The 21,539-nt window shown below is 45.2% G+C and overlaps 1 protein-coding gene across 1 annotated transcript; it reads right to left on the bottom strand.

Annotated features, from left to right (window-relative positions):
• Window positions 1–9,923: 9,923 nt before the first annotated feature.
• Window positions 9,924–20,463, bottom strand: Eif2b5 (eukaryotic translation initiation factor 2B subunit epsilon). Its single transcript, XM_028783393.1, has 16 exons — window positions 20,193–20,463; window positions 18,974–19,098; window positions 17,939–18,124; window positions 17,680–17,857; window positions 17,516–17,596; window positions 17,174–17,251; window positions 16,656–16,968; window positions 14,794–14,939; window positions 14,337–14,478; window positions 14,115–14,216; window positions 13,473–13,580; window positions 13,244–13,334; window positions 12,548–12,671; window positions 11,726–11,851; window positions 11,081–11,191; window positions 9,924–10,934 (listed from the first exon to the last, which is right to left on the bottom strand). The coding sequence occupies exons 1-16, from the start codon at window positions 20,370–20,372 to the stop codon at window positions 10,875–10,877; spliced, it is 2,151 nt and encodes a 716-aa protein (XP_028639226.1). The 5' UTR covers window positions 20,373–20,463; the 3' UTR covers window positions 9,924–10,874.
• Window positions 20,464–21,539: the final 1,076 nt, after the last annotated feature.

Genomic DNA, 21,539 nt, shown 5'->3' on the forward strand with positions numbered 1-21,539 from the left:
GAGAGAGAGAGAGAGAGAGGAAGAAGGAGGAGGAGGAGGAAGAAGAAAGAAGAAGAAGAAGAAGAAGAAGAAGAAGAAGAAGAAGAAGAAGAAGAAGAAGAAGAAGGAAGAAGAAGGGGAGGAGAAGGAGGAGGAGGAGAGAAGAAGGAGAAAAGAAAAAAAGAAAGAAAAAGAAAAAATTAGCCGGGCGGTGGTGGCACACGCCTTTAATCCCAGCACTTGGGAGGCAGAGGCAGGCGGATCTCTGAGTTCGAGGCTAGCCTGGTCTACAGAGTGAGTTCCAGGACAGCCAGGGCTACACAGAGAAACCCTGTCTCGAAAAACCAAAAAAAAAAAAAAAAAAAGAAAAAAGAAAGAAAAAATTGAGTTAAGGAAGAGTGCAAGCAGCCAGGTGTGGTAGAACATGACTTTAGTCCAAACATTGGGGAGGCAGGCAGGTCTCTGAGTTGGAGGCCAGGAAGTCTACAGAGCAAGTTCCAGGACAGCCAGGGCTACACAGAGAAACCCTGTCCCGACCTCCACCCACTACCCCCCAAGTATTGAAAGAAAAAAAAAGACGGTACAAGCATGCATGATTGATTGGGACAGTAGATGTCAAAATTAGGTATAGTCAGTTGATGGTTCAGCTTCTCAGCTGTAATAATGTATGTCAGGGGTGGCTTTGAAACTCCTGGCAATTCTCCTGCCTCCGGCTTCTGAGTTCTAGGACTACATGCCTGCATTTCAAGACCCATTTCAGTCACCTCTTCTGCTCAGAAACCTCTTCACATTACCCAATATGACTTTCATATACTCTCAACATAATACCCTTCATAATCTGACATCTACCTCTCTAGACTTTTTCTCATTACATCATAACCAAATGTTTGATTATAGGAAGAAAACAATCAGTAGCAGTTATGTTTTCAGTTTATATCCTTCATTTAATCTTTTTTTCCAAGTAATGTCTATGCATAACTAAAATGCATTAAAACTTTTCAAGGTTTATTTTTACCAGCACAGATTATTGGTAACTGAGGTGATCAGAAAAGGGTGTCAGTCCCTTGGAATTAGAGTCACTGGAATCTGTGATCTACCTGCTGAGATGCTGGAAACTGAACTCTGTAAGAGCAGCAAGCCTTCTTAACTGTTGAGCTGTTTCTCCAGCCCTAGTATTAAAAATGAAGATTCCAAGATGACCTTGAATTTTCTACTCTCCTGCCTGTACACTCTTGGAGTGGCTGGGGTTACAGGCATGTGATACCTATCTTATTTCTTGATTTACACATTCTAGATGTTGCCTATTGACTTCCCACTTTTACTTTCTTAACATATTGAAACTATGCTTGTTAAATAGAGAGTACTTAATACTGACAGTATTTTAACTCTCAATGTATACTGCTAAGCTTGGTATATTACTTGTTTCTTTTGCAATATTTTTTTCTTCGTTTGGTTGTTTTTATTTTTTTTAAATGTAACCACCAATAATCCTTTGCATACTATACAGTAGTTTTTCAGGACACATTTTGTTCACCCAGTCCAGTCTATTAGGTAATCCAGCTTTGCTTGTTCTTAGACCTTTCCCTTCCTTTGCTCCGGTGAGCACTGCTTGGTGCCCCTATCTAACCAGCTGTCATCTGGGACGTCTCTGCATCCCCAGAATTCCCTTTACTTCTCCTTCAAGCTGGGTCTGTTTTCTTGGACACTTTATTCCTATTTTAGTAAGGCGAATTGCATCCTTGGACAGGTCTCCTTGAAAGCAAGAATGAAAAATGTATTTTGGGTTTTGGTTTTCTGAGACAGGGTCTCTGTGGCTGAGATTGCAGGTAGCTCAGGCTGATCTTAAACCAAGGATCACAGGTTTATGCCGCCACATCTAGAAAGAAAGGAATTTGTTTGTTTGTTTGTTTATTGGGTCTTATGGATGTAGGCATGATTTATACCACTAAGGCCCAGGTTCTTTGAGCTGTATGTCTAGAATATGATTAAGGTTGAGGTTAGTGCAGTGGCCTCAGTGTAAGGCCAGGCCTGACAGTCTGAGTTTGATCCCCAGGATCTACATGGTGGAAGGAGACCTCCTGCAAGACTTCCACAGGCATGCTGGCACTTGTGTACTCCCCAACACCTCCACGCAAGTATACACACACACACACACACACACACACACACACACACACACACACTAGTTGGAAAAAATACAATAAAGCCAAAAATAATTTTCCTTCAGAAATTTGAAGGTATTTGTTGTTTTTTAAAACAAAATCTCAATCATTCAATTTTACCAGTGAAGACTTAGGAGCCAGATATTGAGGTGAAAGCCTGCTCTAGCTCAGAGAGGCAGAAAAAGTACCCAGCTGACCTTCCTCCTCAGCTGACATCCTAGAAGTAATGCCCCTCTTTCAGGAAGTCTCAAGCTTTCAAACTGAATGTCCCTCACCTTCTACTTCCTGTGTGTCTCTATCCATAACAATCCTCTGTTCACTTCCTCTGGATCGACTCTTTGTATACTTTTGCTGCTATTAGTTTCATTTATTATTCTTATTATTTTAGGTTTTTCGAGACAGGGTTTCTCTGTGTAGCCCTGGCTGTCCTGGAACTCACTCTGTAGACCAGGCTGGCCTCGAACTCAGAAATCTCAGAAATCCGCCTGCCTCTGCCTCCCAAGGGCTGGTTTTAAAGGCGTGCGCCACCACTGCCTAGTTTAATTTCATTTTTTAACAATTTCATTTTATTACAAGATTTTCTATATTACAACCTTTCTAGCCACTTATCCAATATTTCAGATTTTACCTATCCAATATAATGTTATTTATGCATGCTCGGAGAGAATAAACCAAGTATACCAGACATGGGGAAGTCTCTAGCCTCCAACCCTCCCCCTTTGTGACAGCTGTCTTAGTGCCTGTAATTGTTCTGATGTCAAAGGCCATTGTTCCACCCACACAGTTTTGTCAGTTAATCATTTTAAACGTAGGGCGGTTAGTACCTTTGAAAAACCAATAGCTATTGTGTCCTCCGTATGGACAACCTAAAATGGTCTGTGACTGTTCTTGATAATACATTTTAATATATTTTCAGAAGCATTATTAACTTTATGGTTTGTTTCTGAGATTGGAGGAATGTTAATCTATGTTTTCCACTGCCACAGCAAATCAAATCCCTATAAATTCAAGACTATTTTAGCCACATATGACTTTAATTTTCCTATTTGTCCTCTGGCCCAATACACTCAACCCAACTTGCACTTTGTTTTACCTGAGAGAAATACTTAGCAGACTACTTAGCTCCTGAAGAGTCCAATGTGGATGCCAAGATTTTCGTGAAATTATTGTTAATGTTTCTGTGTCAACTAAACCTTCAATTTCAATGCAATTTATTTGCACCTCTAGTTGTAGTCTGATCATTTATAGCAGTTTGCCAAAATACTTGTTTTCTGGTCTGGTTATCTGAATTTCTTGTTTTATCTACTGAAGCTGTTCTGTCCTTGATTTCATCCAGAGCAGTGCTCCTTTTAACAACAGGTATTACATTTTTAAATTGCTCTGTGGATGGGTTTCTTCAAATCTGACAGGGAATGACTCAATCAAATTTGATATTAGGGCCTATGGGAACCCCTCGCCCACAAGGCATTTTCCAATGGCTAAGGATTACCTTGCCTGTCCCTTGTTGATCTGCATTCATTACTCCAATGCCAGCTTTTGCCACATCTTTTGCATACTCCAGAAGCTGAGGTCTTCTTTTTGTACTATTTCTTGAAAAATCATTGTTTCTAGGTATGCTTTGTCTACAATCCCTTTTCAAATGACCTTGCTTACCACAAGTAAAACATCTGGCATTTTGATTTTTCTTAAAACTTTTAGAAATTACTTCTCTTAACAGAGTGTTAGACTTAAGCGTGAAGCTTAGAACAGACAACACCAGACCAAACAGTTCCAAAGGGGGGGGGGGGTATTTCCAGGGACAGGCCCGGGGGGGGGGCAGAGAAACAGAAGATGATGACGGAGAGAGAGGAGAAGTAGAGGCCAGCCATGACCATGTGGAGAGAGGAAGAAGGGAAGGGGGAAGGGCGAGGAGACAGAGAGAAGCTAGAGACAAGAGAGTAAAAGAGTAAGAGAGAGAGGAGGAGGCAAGCAGCCCCTTTTATAGTGGGCAGGCCTACCTGGCTATTGCCAGGTAACTGTGGGGAGAAGCATACCTGAGTGTTGCCAGATAACTGTGGAGGTGGGGTTTAGACAGAATGCTAACACAGAATAGCATCATAAATGTGCAATCTAGTATCAGTTGTATGTGTAATCTACTCATCTATTGGTGCTATCTTACCTTTAAAGGCCTAATTCCCCCTTTGCATTCGGAAATAGCACTTTCAAAAGCCAAAGATTCAATTAATATTTGTCTGACTTCTGAATCTGATATGATTTTATTTACAGCTTTTAAGTCAAATTTTGCAAAAAATCAGAGATGACTTCTTTTGGGCCTTGTATAATTTTAGTAAAATGACTCAGACCTCTTTTCTGATTCTTTAACCTTATCCCAAGCATTTAAAGCTGCTAAACACTGCACCAACGTGTGATCATCAAATCCAATCTGGCTTTGTTACACAGCATATTGACTGTCACCTAGCAACTGATCTTGGGAAATATCACTGCCTCCAGCCTGATTTCATTTTTCTATGGCCCTAGCTTTCTCTTTCTGTGGGGACTGCATAAGGGTATCTTGGTTCTTGGCTGGGCATGGGCCTGGAACCCCAAGACTCCAAGGGAGAAACAGCAGGTGTTCAGCCATGTGCCCAGAACCCAGGGTTCTGACACGCAGTCTAGTCCCCGTGGACCTACATTGTTCAGTCACATAGGCCACTGCAGGCCCCCACCCCCCAAAGTGCACAGGTAGAGGGCGTGACTACAGGCCTCAGGCCCTAGAGAGATTTACATACTAATGAAGGCCAGAGGGCGGAACCAATTAAGCATTCTTCCCCAGACCCTTCCCCCTTTTCCCTCCCTATTTAACTCAGGTCTGCCCTGAGTTTCATGGTGGGTACATCCAGATCCATCTACCATCTGCCATGAAAATAAATCCTTTCGGAACCATGGACTTTCTCATGTCTTTGGGGCCTGCCGTGGGAAAACGTGGAGAAGGCCTTTAATGCCAAGCCACCACAGCCACTGTGCCTAACTTCCCGCATGGAGGACCTCTCTGTTCCAGCCATGGGGACCCAAATCTTCAAGCAAGCTAGCCGGGCTGCCAAGTCTGCTAAGAGAGTACAGTAACCGAGTCTCTCCCACAGGGAGCTGCTAGGGCCTCTTTATTCTCTCCCCTTCCTTTCTCTTGGCTGTGGGTTGGCTGGTCACGTGCCCACATGCTTCCAGTCTTGGTCCTTCTGCGGCCTCTCAGCGGTCTGAGAGCCCAAGGGCTTGAGACCAGTCGGTCCCTGACCACCTCCTGGCCCGGGGATCCCCAATCCAAGAGCTCTGTGCCTCTGCGGAACTACCAGACTGAGTGAGAACTCCCCATGCTGGGCGGAGCCCCATAGTGCCTGCCCAGTGTTATGCACAGAGTGAACTCAGTCAAGATTCCCACATTCCAGTCTCTATGAAGCCATGGGAATCACAACAGCCCAACAAGATTCAAGAACCCATGGCCACGCCCACGTGTGAGCTAGTCATTTCCCCTCATCTTTCCACCATGTTTGCCACTGTAACTGAGGACCAGCTTCCAATATTGCTGTTGTCAAATCTTTCCAGCCTTGGGGGATAATTTTGTTCTAAGTTGCCCATGAATTTAATCTGCTTCACACAGTATGAATGCATATTTTAGGAAACAACTGCTTCCTTAAATCTCCTCAAATCTAATTAGTTTATAGGATCCCATTTAACCTTGGGTGGAGACTATCATCTGCTGTTAGTTCCTGTATAGTAACCGGATAAACTAAGGTTAGTTTTCTAACAACCTTGGGTTGCCCCTCTTCAATTTTGTCTGACGTGGCGTGCTAGGTTCTTGTCTAAATTCCTCTGTATCTTTGAGTATTTGTCTTATGTTCATCTGTAAGTCTTTCTAAGGCTTGTATCTTATCAATCCAATTTTCATAGTTGGCACGATTATCAAACCACTTTTTATATTTGACACAAATAACTACTATGACTATTAAGGATAAAATATGAATTACCAGACTAATAGTTAACTATTATTGGTATTATGTCAATCTCAATTAAGTCATTTATCCTTTTATTTACTGCTTCTACTTTCAAGGCATGAAAAGCAGCACTATACAAGACCCTATACCCTTTATTATATTTCCCATCCTTAAAGTGGGACAGATTTTTCTCTTGTTACTTAACTTGTTCTTTGAGGGCTTCCCAGGTGTCTTATCAAATCAGATGGCTTCTCAGTTTGTCTGCAGCTGGCATGATTTCTCTGTCCATGTGGTTGTGCCATACGTTGGGAGTGCCAAATGTTTTTTTAAACAAAATCTCAATTGTTCAATTTTACCAATGAACACTTGAGAGCCAGATGTTGGGATGAAAGACTGCTAGCTCAGAAAGGCAGAGAAAACACCCAGCTGACCTTCCTCCTCAGCTGATGTCCCAGAAAAACTTTAAACTCAATCTCCCTCCTTTCTACTTCCTGTTTGTCATCTCCCGACTCCCTTTTACTGTTTTTTGTTTTCATAATAATCCTATATTCACTTCCTGTCAACTGGTTTCTTTCTCTGCCTCTTGATCTTTGGTTGACTTTATTTAATCCTGTTTACAATATTGAAGCAGAAACCTCTTGGATTAAAGGTTTGTGCTAAGTCTGAACCACACCACAACTGAAAGCAAGTTTTTCTAGTAAATAACACAATCTCAGGGTTTAGTGTTCAGAAAAAAACAATTTGTTTTCTAGTTCCATTAATAGGTGGTTGATCTGGCTTAACTTTTTCTTCTATCTAAAAGCCTTTTGGGGCATTATTTTTATTCCTGGGGCTGTTGCCCAGTCTGTTTAATGACTGGCCTCGAGTCATCTTCCTGTCTCAGCACCTGATAAACTACAAGTGTGTACCTGTTTTGTTTAGTGAAAATCTTTTCTCATTCACTTTTCCAGGAGGTTGGGGTATCCTTACTGTCTAGAAATGAAACTATTTTTTGGTTTTTCGAGACAGGGTTTCTCTGTGTAGCCTTGGCTGTCCTGGAGCTCACTCTGTAGACCAGGCTGGCCTCGAACTCAGAGATCCTCCTGCCTCTGCCTCCCAAGTGCTGGGATCAAAGGCTTGCGCTACCACTGCCCGGCAGAACAATTTCTTGAATGGTTAATATTTTGTCTTTTTTTTTCCCCCTTGTTCTCTGCAGTTTTGTTGGACCCTCTAGATTGAATTTGTATCCTTATTGCCTCTAATTTCACTTTATTACAAGATTCTCTGTTATTACAACCTTTCTAGCTACTTACTTATTCAATATATCAGATTTTACCTATCCAATATATTGTTATTTATCCATGCTCAGAGAGAATAAAACCAGGCACACCAGGCTGGGGTACTCTATACTCCAACTCTCCCCTTTATGACATTTTCTTTATGGACACAGTGTTTTCCCTTTTGAGTTGCATAATCCTATCCTACTTTACCAGAGATTCTTTGATTTTGTGTATTTTGCTCTTGGCTTTTTATATTGGAGGATTCTTCTGTTTGGATCTCTGCTTCTGCTGCATGTAAGGAAGTTTATGTACAAGAGTTACTAATAAGTAAAATTTCACTGTAGGATGATAAAGGGGCAAAGTCTTCCTGTGGGAGGCTCAAGAAAAGGAAAAATGTCAACATTCAAAGACTATCCTTTGCTGGGCAGTGGTGGCTCCCAGCACTTGGGAGGCAGAGGCAGGTGGATTTCTGAGTTCCAGGCCAGCCTGGTCTACAGAGTGAATTCCAGGACAGCCAGGGCTACACAGAGAAACCCTGTTATCAAAAAACCAAAACCAAAACCAAAACCAAACCAAACCAAACAAAAACAAACAAAAAGCCATCCTTCTTTCCTTAAAGTTGTTTTGGATTAGGGGGTCAAGCAACTGGTGGCCATGATGTTCCAAAACAAGTGTTTTCCTTTACATTTAAGTCAATATCCACCCTTACATATCTGAATGAATCCAGAGGCTTTGATAGGTTGGCATCTCCTGGGACTTTCATCATGCCAGAACCCACAAGCTCTGTCAGTTTGGAAACTTGTGACTTTTCCTGAGACAAGGTGTCATATAGCCTAGACTGACCTTAAACTAGCTGTATGACCGAGGATGTTTGTAAGCTGCTGGCCTTCCTGCCTTCAGTTTAAGTGCTTCTTTACTGAAGTGACATTTCTTAGTAGACATTATACACAGATCTCAGGGTTACAGACATGGTTCATGCTACGTTTCTCATGACCTTCTTGAACATGTTCTCTGGTAATTTCCTCCCTACTATTAATCAAAGACTCAACTGCCTGTTTCTTGCAGAGAGAAGGCTTATCACCTGGCTGGCTTCGCGAGGGGCAATGGTATGTGTATGCAGGAACTTGTTCCTAAGTGGACTTCTGTGTGATATCCTCTCTGTATCTCTAGTCCTTTATCTTCTGAGGCCCTAGACCTTCCACTGGCTTACTTCTTACTAATAACAGTCTATACCAGCAACAAGATCACCTAAGTCACCTTTTACTACTCTATTGATTTTTTCTTTTTTTTTTTTTTTTTTTTGGTTTTTCGAGACAGGGTTTCTCTGTGTAGCCCTGGCTGTCCTGGAACTCACTCTGTAGACCAGGCTGGCCTCGAACTCAGAAATCTGCCTGCCTCTGCCTCCCAAGTGCTGGGATTAAAGGCGTGCGCCACCACCGCCCGGCTTTGATTTCTCTTTAGATTTCTCATGTGAATATATGTTTTGCTCACATGCATGTTTGTGTATCATGTGCTTCCTGGAACTGGAGTTATGCTCCAGTGTTGGGAATTGAACCTAGGTCCTCTGTAAGAACAAATGCTGTTAACTGCTGAGCCCTTACTATTCTTTTTGTTTGTTTGTTTTTGTTTTTTGAGACAGGGTTTCTCTGTGTAGCCCTGGCTGTCCTGGAACTCAACTATCCTATTTTTAATTTTTCAAAATATTGACGTTTACTTCTTGTTTTCCTTACAGACTCATACACTTTCCTGTGATCCCTTCACAGGCACTTTCCCATGTAGAACTGGGCATCTCTGCTCTGATGGGCTGTTAACCCTTCTTCCCCTCTAAGCCAGTTTAGCATCACAATTCGGTAAAGCCTTCTCTATTACCCTTCCTAGAAAGGTCCTTTCTTTAGAAGTTCTGTCATTTCTGATTTGTGTCACTATCTGGAATGGTCAGAGACGTCTCATAGTTTTTTAATTGTCCCATTAGGTACAGGCAATCATCACTGTATGCTCTTCAGGCATTAGATCCTGTATCTGACCAGGGTCTCCCATAGCCTAGGCCAGCCTGGAATCCTTAAACTTCTTACTTCTACTTTCTGAGTGCTAACTAGTATATCCCAAGATTTTTGTTTTTCCTTTTCAAAAATTCACCGGTAGGTACCTCAAGTCGAGATCAGTTCTCCTGCCCCCTACCCCCTTTTTTAGCTTATTCCTTCCCACTCAACTGAAACAAAGGCACTTATGTTGTCTATGATGTCATGTGTGTGATGTACTTTGGTACTACCGTGACATTAACTATAGGCATGTCAAAGAGAAACTTACTGACTCACTCTATATGAGGGCAACACAGACCTGACAAAAGGGAAGAGCTGAGTTATGGGAGCTGTGCAGCACAGGCCAGGAGCAAATTCTGACTCTGTACACATCTCATCGGAAAGTGTGCTTCAGGGGTTGGGAGCCAAGGTGAGAGAACACGGCACAGGGACTGTGCAGCATGTCCACTCCTGGCTTTGGGTTTCATCTGCTCTCCAGGCAGTGCCCACCTCACTGAGACACAGGACCACAGGACGAAGTTCTCTAAGGTTAAAGTTCTTAGTTACGCCCTGCAAGATTCATAACATCTCAGAACATTTCTTTAGCCACCTCTCCTCTGTCTCCCACCCATACACAGAGGGTTTCTCTGTGTAGCCCCCACTGTTTAGAAAGTCTTATAGACCAGGCCCTGAACTCACAGAGATCTGCCTACCTCTGCCTCCTGGGTACTGAGATTAAAGGTGTGTACTAGCACAGCAGGTGGATTTCCTTATCCTTTAAGATGAATGTGACCTAGTGTCTGACAGAAGCAGAAGTGGGTCAACTGGAAAAGGCAAGAGGAGTAGCAGATGGCTTCAAGTATGCCTGGCACCATCACTCTCGGGTGACCTGAAGAATGTTCAGACCAGGAAAAGCTATGGAAATAGGCTCTGGTGTTCCACTGCATGGTCACAGACTGGTCTATGGGGCTTGGGAAGGCAGCTCAGCCAGCCATTCATGTCCCAAGAGCCAGGAGAATGGAAAAAAATTAGGTAGCATAGCACCACCTTGTGGCCACCTTAACCCTTCTCCCTCCCCTCCAGGTGTTGGCTAAAAGCAGCTAAGTGAGTGCACATACTTTCTTACCTGGCTGATCATGAGGAGATCCTGAAGCCCAATTCACTCTTCTTTGTAATGTTAACAAATGCAAACAAGAGAGGACCAGCTGCTCTTTACTGTTCCCTGAGGGAAAGCTGGAACACACAGTGCTTCCTCTGGCCAACCCCCAATTGCAGAGTCTGTCTAGATTTCCCCTAGTTCAGTCTAACTTCCCTCATCCTAACTTCAGTTAGGACGAACAGCACATCATTGCCAGCAGGAGGAAGAATACTGTAGTTGCAACTTCCTTTCCATTAATTCTCAGTCTGTAGCTAGCTTTCTTGCTCTGCCCCCTCTTAGGAGCACAGCCAATGAGATGCATGGATCTGGCAGTCAACATCAGGCAGTCAACATCAGTCATCTTCCGACGACTCCTCTTCTGCCTCTTTCAGCCACTGGATGAACCTCTGCAGCTGCAAGGAAGCAGAGGGGACAGCTGCTAGGGGAGGAAGAAACATGCATTCCCACTGTTCTTATTAGCAGACAAACAGTTCTGGCCACAGAGTCCCTAGAGTTTAGAATGGAGGACTAGGGTATCCAGGGAGCAGAGGTAGTGTACCTGTTGATTCTTACGCAACTGCTGGCCTTTGTCAGTTATGTCTCTTTGGCTGAACCAGCTCAAGATTGTTTCCTCAGCCAAGATCTCTAGCTGGTAGAAACCCATCAGGACCTACAGAGTCAGCAAAAGGGAGTCTCAGGATCTCTCTCTCTAGCAAGGATATAAGAGTATGATGGATAATATAAGAGAAGACCTTAGCATCTCTACCAGGCTCTCAGCTTCCTACCACATTATTAAGAAGGCTCTTCAAAACAGACAAGAGAGTAGGCACAGAGGTACATGCCTGTAATTCTAGTACTTGGGAGGTGGAGTCGGAGGCTCAGGAATCCAATCTGACTACCTAACAAGTTTAGGGCCAGTTTGGGGAAAAAACAAAAAACCAAACATATGCCAAAAGCCATATCATATCATCACTGTTCACTCAAAACAAAGACACGAGTGGACCTCTCTTTGCGGTACTGGGAACTCACGACTCATGGACCTCCTGCTGAGTGTCTGCTTAGCATCCTCAGGTTGCCCCCCCCCACCCCCCAAGGACAGATGGTGCAGTGAACACTCTATGCTAGGCTTGAGTTAGCCTTGTTTTCTCTCTGTGGGGGTCATGAAGGCCTGTTTCAAGGATACGAAGCTTGAGATGGTATTCACCTTGGCCATGGAAGTAACAAGAGTTTCATGGTCCAAGAAGAAGTCCTCAATGGCTGCCAATGCTTCCAAATGGTCAGCTGCACGCTTTATGTAGTTCCTGAAAACAGGGCTCCAGGCTTTGAGCAGCTATGGGAAAGAAAAGGGGGGTGGTGATGGTGGAAATGTATCACACTCCTTATCATCCCCCCACAGCTGAACAACAAAGGCAATCAATATTGATGACATGGCAGGACAAGAGGGAGAGGATATAGGCAGTATGGATCATTTGGGAACTGTTCCTACACAAGGCTGGGGAAAAGATGACATTTCTCAGGGAAGGGAGAAGAGGTCAGATAGACTCTCAAAATTCCTAGCCCCGACCTCGAGGTTAACCTTGCTCTAGGTCTAACCACTGTGGGCTCTGTATCACCAGATCTGTTCTTCATATTGTTTTATTAGACTATTTGGTCTTTGAGATAGAATTTTGCTATGTCATCTGTCTGGTCTCAAAGTCCTGGGCTCCAGTAACTCTTTTGCCTCAACTTCTTGGGAGAGGTGGACTACAGATATGTTCCCAGTACTGTGTCTGGACGTCCTTTTGGGGGCCTGGAATGCTCTCACTCTGTACTCTCAAAGAACATTCAGTATTAAATATGACTGGACTCTGGACCACTTAGTGCTCCTCTAGAAACCAACCACCTTTCAAAGACAAGGAGAAAAGACCCAGAAGAAACATACACCCAAGAGTAAGCCTTCCTACTCCTATCGTCTTTTAAGACAAGCACTACAAGGAAGGTTAGCTGTCTCCACTCAATCCCTCACATGCAGCCTGTCTTTGCTTACAGGAAGCAGCAGGGCACAGTAGCGGTTTGGGTCAAGCAGGCCATCTACTTGTTGCAGGGGGAACTCCAGGACTACACGGCTCAGGACCTGCATCACTTCCTTTAGGCTAATGTTGTAGGCATACCTGTGGGGAGATGAGTGTGAATTATGGCTAATATTGATGGTCCATTTGACAGGATCTAAAGATCACCCTAGTAGACAAATCTCTGGACACAGGTGTGAAGTTTCCAATTGGGTTGAGGTGGGAAGACCCATCCTGGGTGTCACTGAGGTGTGGGTGTCACTGTTCTCTGGGCTGGGGTCCCAAGCTGAAAAAAGCCAGGAGGAGCTGAGCACCACTCATTTCCGCTGCTTCACTGCAGATGATCAGCTCCTGCCACCGTGAACTGTATCCTTGTACTGCGGGGCAAGATCAACCACTCCTTCCTTGAGTTGCTGATTGCAGTCATTTTGCTACAGCAGAAGTAGCTGATACAGCATGGCTCCAGGGGTTCAGTGCTCTAAGACTAGGACTGTGACCGCACACTAGAGGAGAGGAAATCTACGAGGAGGCTGGGTGCTAATGTTCTCCTTGCTCCAAACACTCCTAGCCTTCTATCCAGGCTCCTCCTCGGGCAGCAATGTTTGGGAAGGAAGGTCTGCTCCTGCAGCAGCAGAGGGGAGTAAGCAGGAGGAAGCAGGAAGGACTGGTCTTACTTGAGAGAGTTAATCTCCAGGACTAGATTGTCACAGGAGATGTTCTCCTCTCTGCCCCGCTGTAGCGTTCCCAGGACCTCGTTCTGGAAAACTGAAAGGAAAGAGCAAACTCAGGGTTCCAGAATGCTTTGCTCTAAGGCTCTAGTTCTGACTTTACACCAAAGCCTTTCTGGGAGGAACTGAGCTAGCTGACACAAGTAGAGAACAGACTTCCCCACTTTGTTCACACCTCGGATGTCATCCAGCTGAGGGGAGCCTGCTCGGCTGTCCAGCTCCTCAGGATCCACACTGCGCTCACTTTCAGTCTCACTTTCTTCCTCCATATTGATCGTGAGTCCTAGAAACATAGAAAGGAAGAGCCAGTGATTCGGCTCAGTGGGCAAGGCGTGTGACTGGCATGTACAGAGGCCTGGCTTTGATCTTCACCACCACACAAAACTGGGTATGCTGTGCACGCCTATACAGGTCTCCCCACCAAGGGAATGGACGCAAGAGCATCCGGACGCTCCAGGTCACTCTCAGCTATGAGGCCAGCCCAAGGCCAGGGCAGGCTACATCGATTTAAAGGGGAGTGGGGAAGAGGAGGAGATTGGTGCGGGAGCTCGGCTGTAAAGGCACTTGCTACCAGTCTTTGGGACCACATGGTGGAAGGAGAGCACCAGCTCCAGCAAGCTGTCTTCTCACCTCTACTTCCCAAATACATAGACACACACACACAAACACACAGTTTCAACAAAAAGATACTGACAGCTAGCAATGTGTCCTGTCAATATGAATTGAAGGTTCAATAATAATTGGATTCCAAGGCATTCAAAGTTCTTAAGAATATTCAGAGTAAGTAGAAGACAGGCAGGTGTAAGGTCTCGCTCACCCCAGAGACTCTGTCGTAGCTCCTCATCTTCCTCCGTGTTCACATCCTCCGCTTTCCAGAGGTATCCCTGGCCTTCAAGGCCAACTTCTGCTGGATTGTAACCTGGAAAAGGCATTGACCTTTGAGAAGGCTCAGCAGTAGCCTTCATCTCTCTGGAAGGAAACATGCTTTTCTACAGGGCAGTGAGATGCACGGATGCCCCACACCTGTTGAGCCTCACACCTTTCAGCTTCACTTTCTCCTTTTCTTGGTCAGCTCCAGAATCATCACTAAACTGGCCATCATCTTCATCTTCCTCTGCATCTGGAGGGTGCAAAGAGATCACCGAGCCCTCAGGCAGCGTGATATCTGGGCCCACTACCACCTGAGAGAGAACAAAAGAAAGAGATCACCGAGCCCTCAGGCAGCATGGTGTGGTGGTGGTGGGGGGGCACTACCATCTGAGAGAGAACAAAAGAACCAAGTAGCACAGACTTACTAGTGCACTGAGGAGGGCTGCATGTTGACAACCAGAACTATGCTTTTTGTTTTGTTCTGGTTTTATACTAAGCTAAGCAGAAGGTCAAAGAAACTTGGGCGCTCACTGCAGGTTTATTTATGGGGGAGAAATATGGTCCCTTCAGACTTGGCACAATCACTATTCAATTCAGGGGCTGTGTACAGCCGGGACAAGCCTTACCTGGGAAGTGAGGACACAATGTGGCTTCAGCTTGACTCGCTCCTTGACCTCAGCTCTGTCACAGAGCAGAGACTGGTGTACTTCTGCTCCAGCAGCCACTCGAACTCCCTGCCACAGGTAGGCCTGGTCCAGTACCACATTATCACCTGGCTCAGAATGAGGAGGACTTCCAGTCACTCAGGGCTCCACATCTGAACTAGAGTCCTTCACAGAGGACAAGACTGACTGACACCAGCCCCAGCCCAGCTCCCTCTTAGCTGATACTCTACCTGCCAACATTAGAAACATCCAGTCCCTTCCAAGGTCAGTCCCAAGAACAAACTGACCATCCTCTACTAAGTTTACAATAATTTTAAACTGTATGTATGTATGTATGTATGTATGTATGTATGTATATATATATGTATGGCTTAATCTGAGAACCCTAAGGATTTCTCAGAATGAACTATAAACCTTATTAGTCATGTTTATACCTGCAAGGAGAATGCAATGACTCCACCTCACTGGGTATCACAGAATCTGAATCCTACTGTTGTCCTTTTCAAGGTCTACTACTATTACTAGTCTCATATTCTTCAACCAAAGTAAGTTGTCAAGAGGAATATCAAGGTTATGGGAGAGTAAAAAGAACATGGAGACAGCTGGAGTGATGGCTCATTAGTTAAGAGCACTGGCTGCCCTTCCAAAGGATGCATCAATTCCCAGTACCCACATGGCAGCTTATAACTGTCTGTAGGTTCAGTTCCAGGGGATCCAGCATCCCCACACAGACATGCAGCCAGAACACCAATGTACACAAAACAATAATAAATACATTATTAAAAAAAAAAAAAAAAAGGACACAGAGAGCCAACAAGCAGCATTTAGGTGCCAGCACTGCCTTACGTTAGATGTCACGTTACAGGGGCAAAAGAACTAAAACATGCAAAAGCCTTTTGTAAGGTGTAATGACTGAACACACTACCTCTCCACTTGCCTCCAAATGTGAACACAGAAAGGACATTCCAGAATGTGAAGAGTCATCTTAAGAGTCATACACAGGCTAGGCAGAGCTGTGGTGGTGCTTACTTTTAATCCCAGCACTCGGGTGGATCTGTTAGTTCAAGGTCAGCCTGGTCTACAGAGTTTCAGGATAGCAGGACTATATAGAGAAACCCTGTCTCAAAAAAACCAAGCTGGCCACAAAAGCCCTGACTCAATCTATTCCCCAGAGTAGCTGGAATTATACACAACTGTAGTCAACTAACTTACTTTGTCTTGCCCGCCTGCCTTTTTTATTTAAGACAAATTTTGATTTATAGTCCCAGGATGGTCTCAAACTTGTAATCCTCCTACCTCCATCTTCCCAGGTGTTGGGACTGTAAGTGTGGGCAACACTGGGTACAGTGGCTCATGCCTTTAATCCCAGCACTTGGGTCTCTTTGAGTTCAAGGCCAGCTGTTCAAAACCAGACAGACAAACAGAAACATGTGCACCAGCAGGCACAGGGACTCTCCTTTCATTTTCCTCTTACTCCCTCTCCCCAAGATTTTAGTCAATTTAACTTTATGTGTGTGAGTGTTTTGTCTGAATTATGTATGCACACCATGCACATGTTTGGTGCCCAAGGAGGTCAGAAGAGGTCACTGGATCCTCTTGCACGTGAGTTGTGAGCTACCATATGAATACTGGGAACAGAATCTGAGTCTTCTGCAAGAGCAACCCAGGCTGAACCATTTCTCTATCCCTCTGCTCCTTCCTTATGATAGCCACTCTCGTTTCCTACTCATAAGGGTTACCCCTTGGCATCCTCCCAGGCTTCTGGAGACACACTGCAGCCCCATATCTACGGGACTGCTGCTAGGCTCCCCATCTGTGCTCACCAATGTGGCAGTTAGGGCCAATGACACTGTTGGTGATGGAGCAGTTGCTACCAATGACAGTGCCAGCTCCCAGAAGCACGTTTTCCTCCAGGACGCTGCCATGGCCCAGGCTGACTTCAGGCCCTCGGTAGATGTTGTGTCGGGAATGAGTGTAGCTCTGTGTGGTGCTGTCAGTGAAGTTTACTTCTGGAGTGAGAGGATAGACCCATCGGCGGATAACATCAGCACAAATAGCTGAATACATGTGTAGGTTGGAGACTCGGGCACCATATTCCCTAGTTGTCACATGCAAGTGAATCTGGTTTCCTAGGATCTAAATGAGAAATGGCAATTACCTAATCAAGCAAGGCAGGAAGACAATCCCCAAGTACAACACCTTCCAGTGCCTCTCTGCCACTCACTGACACAGTCAAAAGGTCTGAGTTTGCTTTCTCAGGCTTAATGAAACACAAAAGGAAAGCAAAGGTTACCAGAGTAAAAAAACCTTTTCCTCTAGAGGGTTTGGAAGCTTTTCTCACCTCCTCGTTCACTAATAGGCCTCGTACAAAGTCATCTCGAGTTTGGTAGTCAAAATTGTCTGTGAAGAGTTGAGCTACCTGTGGGGAAAAGAGAGCACGCTAAGGCTAAGTACTTTACCAGTAACAAGGCCAGAGAGCTATCCAACACATAATAACTGGCTGTGGGACAAAGTCCTAGATCTGGTTTGCAATATACTGGGGATGAGGTAACTGAACCTCTCTACTGTGCAAGTAAGGAAAAGAGGGGAAAGATGCACACCCTGGCCTTGGAAGAGAGTAATAACTAACAGACCCCTGAGAGGTGTACTCTTTGGGTATGCAGCCCTGTTCTGGAGAGTTCACCTGAGGAGAGCAGATGCTGATGTGACAATCCAACAAATCATATCGAATCTCCACTCCGTCTCGACTGCCCTGGAACAGGCTCTGAGGGAGACATTGAAAAGGCTTTAGTTCATCTCTCTTTTCAAAGTTCCTCCCTCTCCTGAGTTCCTCAGACACCCAGTTACCAAAGGAAATGAAAAACGCCGCAGGCCTTGGGTCTTCTGGAAGTGAAGAATCCTATCTGTGGTGCTGTCCACAGCTATGACCACATTGTCCTCATGGCAGCGTGTGGGGTGGCTGGGGGACGACTCTTTGAAGATCATGGTCATAACAGAGACATTTTTTTCTAGCTTCCTTCTTAACCTATAAAGAACAAGAGGCAGAGTTAGTCTTAGGACTCTGCTGGTCCCTGAGTCTTGTCCCTGCTGTCTTCCCCAGCCTGACCTGTGCTCCTCCAGGGCTCTGGAAATATTGATATTTGAGATGACATCTCCATATATCAGGAGAAAGTCAGAGCGCACCAAGGCTTTGGCATCAACATCACGGAGGACATCTCCTAGTGATCGGTATAGCTCTGATGTGATTATTCGAACAACATTGAGGGATGTAGGATGGCACCACTTGGATTTCCTGTCGGAAAGTGATGAGAGGAACAGTAAATTAAACAGTCGATTACAGACCTGACCTCCAACCTCCATTCAGTGTTTATACTCCTCTGTGGCTTTTCTGGATTCCTGCCAGCGTCCCTGGCTTCAAAGAGACTTATGAAACATAATGAATGCTTTCAGCATCCAGTGTCATTAGTTTTATGTGTTTGAGAAATACGGCCATTTCCTTTCTATACCTTGACTCCTGCCTCAAATATGAGCTTAAATTCAAAATCTTATGAGATCCAGGGTATGAAAGTATTCTGGGAAAACATTTTTTTTTCATGTCATCTTTCTTGTTCTGAGTCTATATCAACTTTAAACATTGTAACATGGAAAACATGTTGAGTATATTAGTCTTTATTTCCCAAACTCATAAATTCCCAGACTAACTCTTCCAAATTTTAACAAGCATCCCTTAAGAACTTACTGTGGGCTTGAAACTAAGATGGGCAGGGGAGAGACAAGGGGGAAGAGCTTGCTCTTGTCGTTGGGGGTCAGAACAGACAGTATTTGAAAATTTGGTGGAAAAATAAAGATGTCCTTCTAATAACATACACTCTGGAGCCATCAAATAAAAAGCAAAATTGATGGGAACAAACTTTGAAAGACTCAGAAAATCACAGGCAAGCCTGTAATTTCTGTCTCTGGAACCTCAAGGCGAAGAAAGTTCCAGCAGCTTACCTCAGGGTTTGTGAGGAAAACACTAAACCTTAGGTGAGCTCAGAACAGGTTCAGTTTTTTCCTCCTCAAGTCTCTACTCTTTCAATCCATTCTGGAAGAACTGGAAAAAGACAGTGAACCATAGAAAGAAAATATTCTAGAGTCTTACTGTAAGTGTTCTTTGATCTGAGCGGCCTTCCAGCAGCAAAAGACAAATGTTTCCTGTACACCTGTGGCAGTCAGGAATTCCAGAGTATAGTCAATTAGTGCAACATTGGCCAGGGGCAAGAGGACCTATAGGGCAGGATATGAAAAATTCTGTGATCTTCAAGCCATGATTATACTTTGAGTACCCAAGTGCAACAATGTTTCTTTCATCAGTGCTTGCAGACATTATAGTTTGTGTTATCCTTTTATTCTAAAGCAAACAAACTCTAAGATTCAGTCTAAGGTACTAGGATTTGAGCCTAATAGGCATGGTATCAGACACAGATATGTTATAGGAGACCAGTGCTGGCATTAAGGACAAATGTTGGCCCTAAGTCATAGCTCTAGAACTCTAAGTACTAAGGCCTTTTCCACATATAATTTCCTTCTAATGACATTAAGAAACACAGAAATCATTCAAACACTTGTCAAAAATGAGGAACCATTAGCCTTAGGAATTTTTTTTTTTTTCGAGACAGGGTTTCTGTGTAGTCCTGGCTGTCCTGGAACTCATTCTGTAGACCAGGCTGGCCTCTAACTCAGAAATCCGCCTGCCTCTGCCTCCCAAGTGCTGGGATTAAAGGCGTGCGCCACCACCGCCCGGCAGCCTTAGGAATTCTTAAGTCAAAGGCAAATCCCTGCTTGAGTGAACTATGGATTGCTGAGTGACCCAATAGTTTGCAAGCCCAATACCAATTTCCTATGTCTAGGTAAATCCGAGGCTGATGGCAACCCACTCGGTTCCCTTTTCAGCAGATAGGAGGAAAACAGCCCGAACCAGGCCGACATCTAGCCATTTTTTCCTTTAGATATATATTACCATCGCCTTTTCTGAAGCAATTTTAAAAAACTGCCCATGTTCTGCAAGATAAAAGGCAGTGGAGGATCCTCTTGCGCTACTAAATCCCCCTGGGAAGGCTTCTTTCAAACATTGATTCTACACACAGCCCTCTCCATCCGTCCCAACGCTGGGCAGACAGCCCTGCGAGAATCCATGTTTTCTAGCTACTCATCTGGTCTGACAGCCATCGGGGTTTCAGTCAGTCCCTCCATCTTGTCCCAACCAGATAAACTCAACTTTAGGGTAGCTTCCAGAGCACGCTTCACTAAACAGTTGCAGTGGCAACCTGCATCCCCGCTACCCTCCAGGCCCGCAGGCTGCTCGCGTGCGGGGTGCTTACCCGAGGCTGGTCCTTGGAGATGGGGAAGAAACGGCGGTTGAAGCTATCGGCTACTAGAACTGCCTGGAGGGGCGGCGGCGGTTCCTCCTCCGTACCTTGGGTTCCACCGCCGCCCGGGCCGCCCCCGCGTTTGTTCGCTCGGCCGGCCCCAAAGCCAGGCACTGCCGCAGTGGCTGCCATCTTGCTTCGCAGCCAGCACGTCCGCGGGGAAGCGACACGGAACGCAGTAAGGGACAAAAAGGACTCGCCGTCAAAACGCGAAGGTGTGACTGCAGGGAGAGAAAGAGGATAGAGTGCGCATGTGTGTACCAGCAGATTCCCAACCACCCCGGTGCAAGGCCTGAGCCGGGGCGTGGCTGACCGTCCTAGTTCAGCAGCAACTGGCGGTACTTGGGAGTGCACGCGACAAGGAGGGGTGAGATCCCACCACTGTCAAACTCGGTCAGCGAGTGCTGTTGGATTGGACAAGCTAAGATGGCAGAGAGCTGGATAGGCTTGTGATCTCCGGCCAGGAGCCTGCAGGTTTTCTGTCCAGAGCATAGTAACATTTGTAGTTCTCGGGGACTGGAGAGATCGCTCATCGGTTAAAAGCACTTATTACTCTTCTTGCAGAGGATCCAACCAGGGCTCACAACTATCCACAATTGCAATTCTAGGATGTCCGACACACTTTCGACTGGGCACTGAATGCCTGTGGAATACAAACAAGCTGGCAAAAACACTCATCCACCTAAATCTAAAAGTAAAATGTAGTTCTCCACTTGCAGTCTAGTAATCTAAGGGGATCTGGCATCTTTGGGAGGGAAACCACGATCTGCACAAGTTTTTACTGAACACGATTATGGGCTAGGTCGTCCCCACATACCACCCTACCCAGTGCTGGAAATACAATCTAGAGCAACTGGCATTTCTTAGACACTTAAATCAGACCAAGGAGGCACGTGCAACTAGTGAGTGGAAAAACTGGTGCTGGGGGTCATCTGACTCCACAGTTCCACAAGCGTTATCACAGATGAGGCTGCATCTAAGAGCAGCAGTAAACTGAGTAGGACTGGGGCGCAGGAGCAAGCTTTTCAGGCTGGACGCTGAAGCGGAGCAGCAGGTTTTGGGAAAAGAAGCTGTGGCCGCAGTTTATAAATCAAGTTAAGGCGGAGGAAGCAATGGCACGCAGCCTGGGCGTAATCCTGTCAAGCCAAAAATTCCAGTAAGTAATCTGTGCCGGTTCAGCACCATAACCTCTGCTAATCCCACAGCCCTCAGGTTTCGGCTACTCCCTCTGTTGCTTCCACCTACCTCCCGCAGATGTTCTCGCGCAGAGAGTAGTTACTCTGTGTTTCTAGTGTGTCA

Source organism: Grammomys surdaster, unplaced genomic scaffold (assembly GCF_004785775.1).
Source record: "Grammomys surdaster isolate TR1022 unplaced genomic scaffold, NIH_TR_1.0 1100, whole genome shotgun sequence".
Taxonomy (NCBI): Eukaryota; Metazoa; Chordata; class Mammalia; order Rodentia; family Muridae; genus Grammomys; species Grammomys surdaster.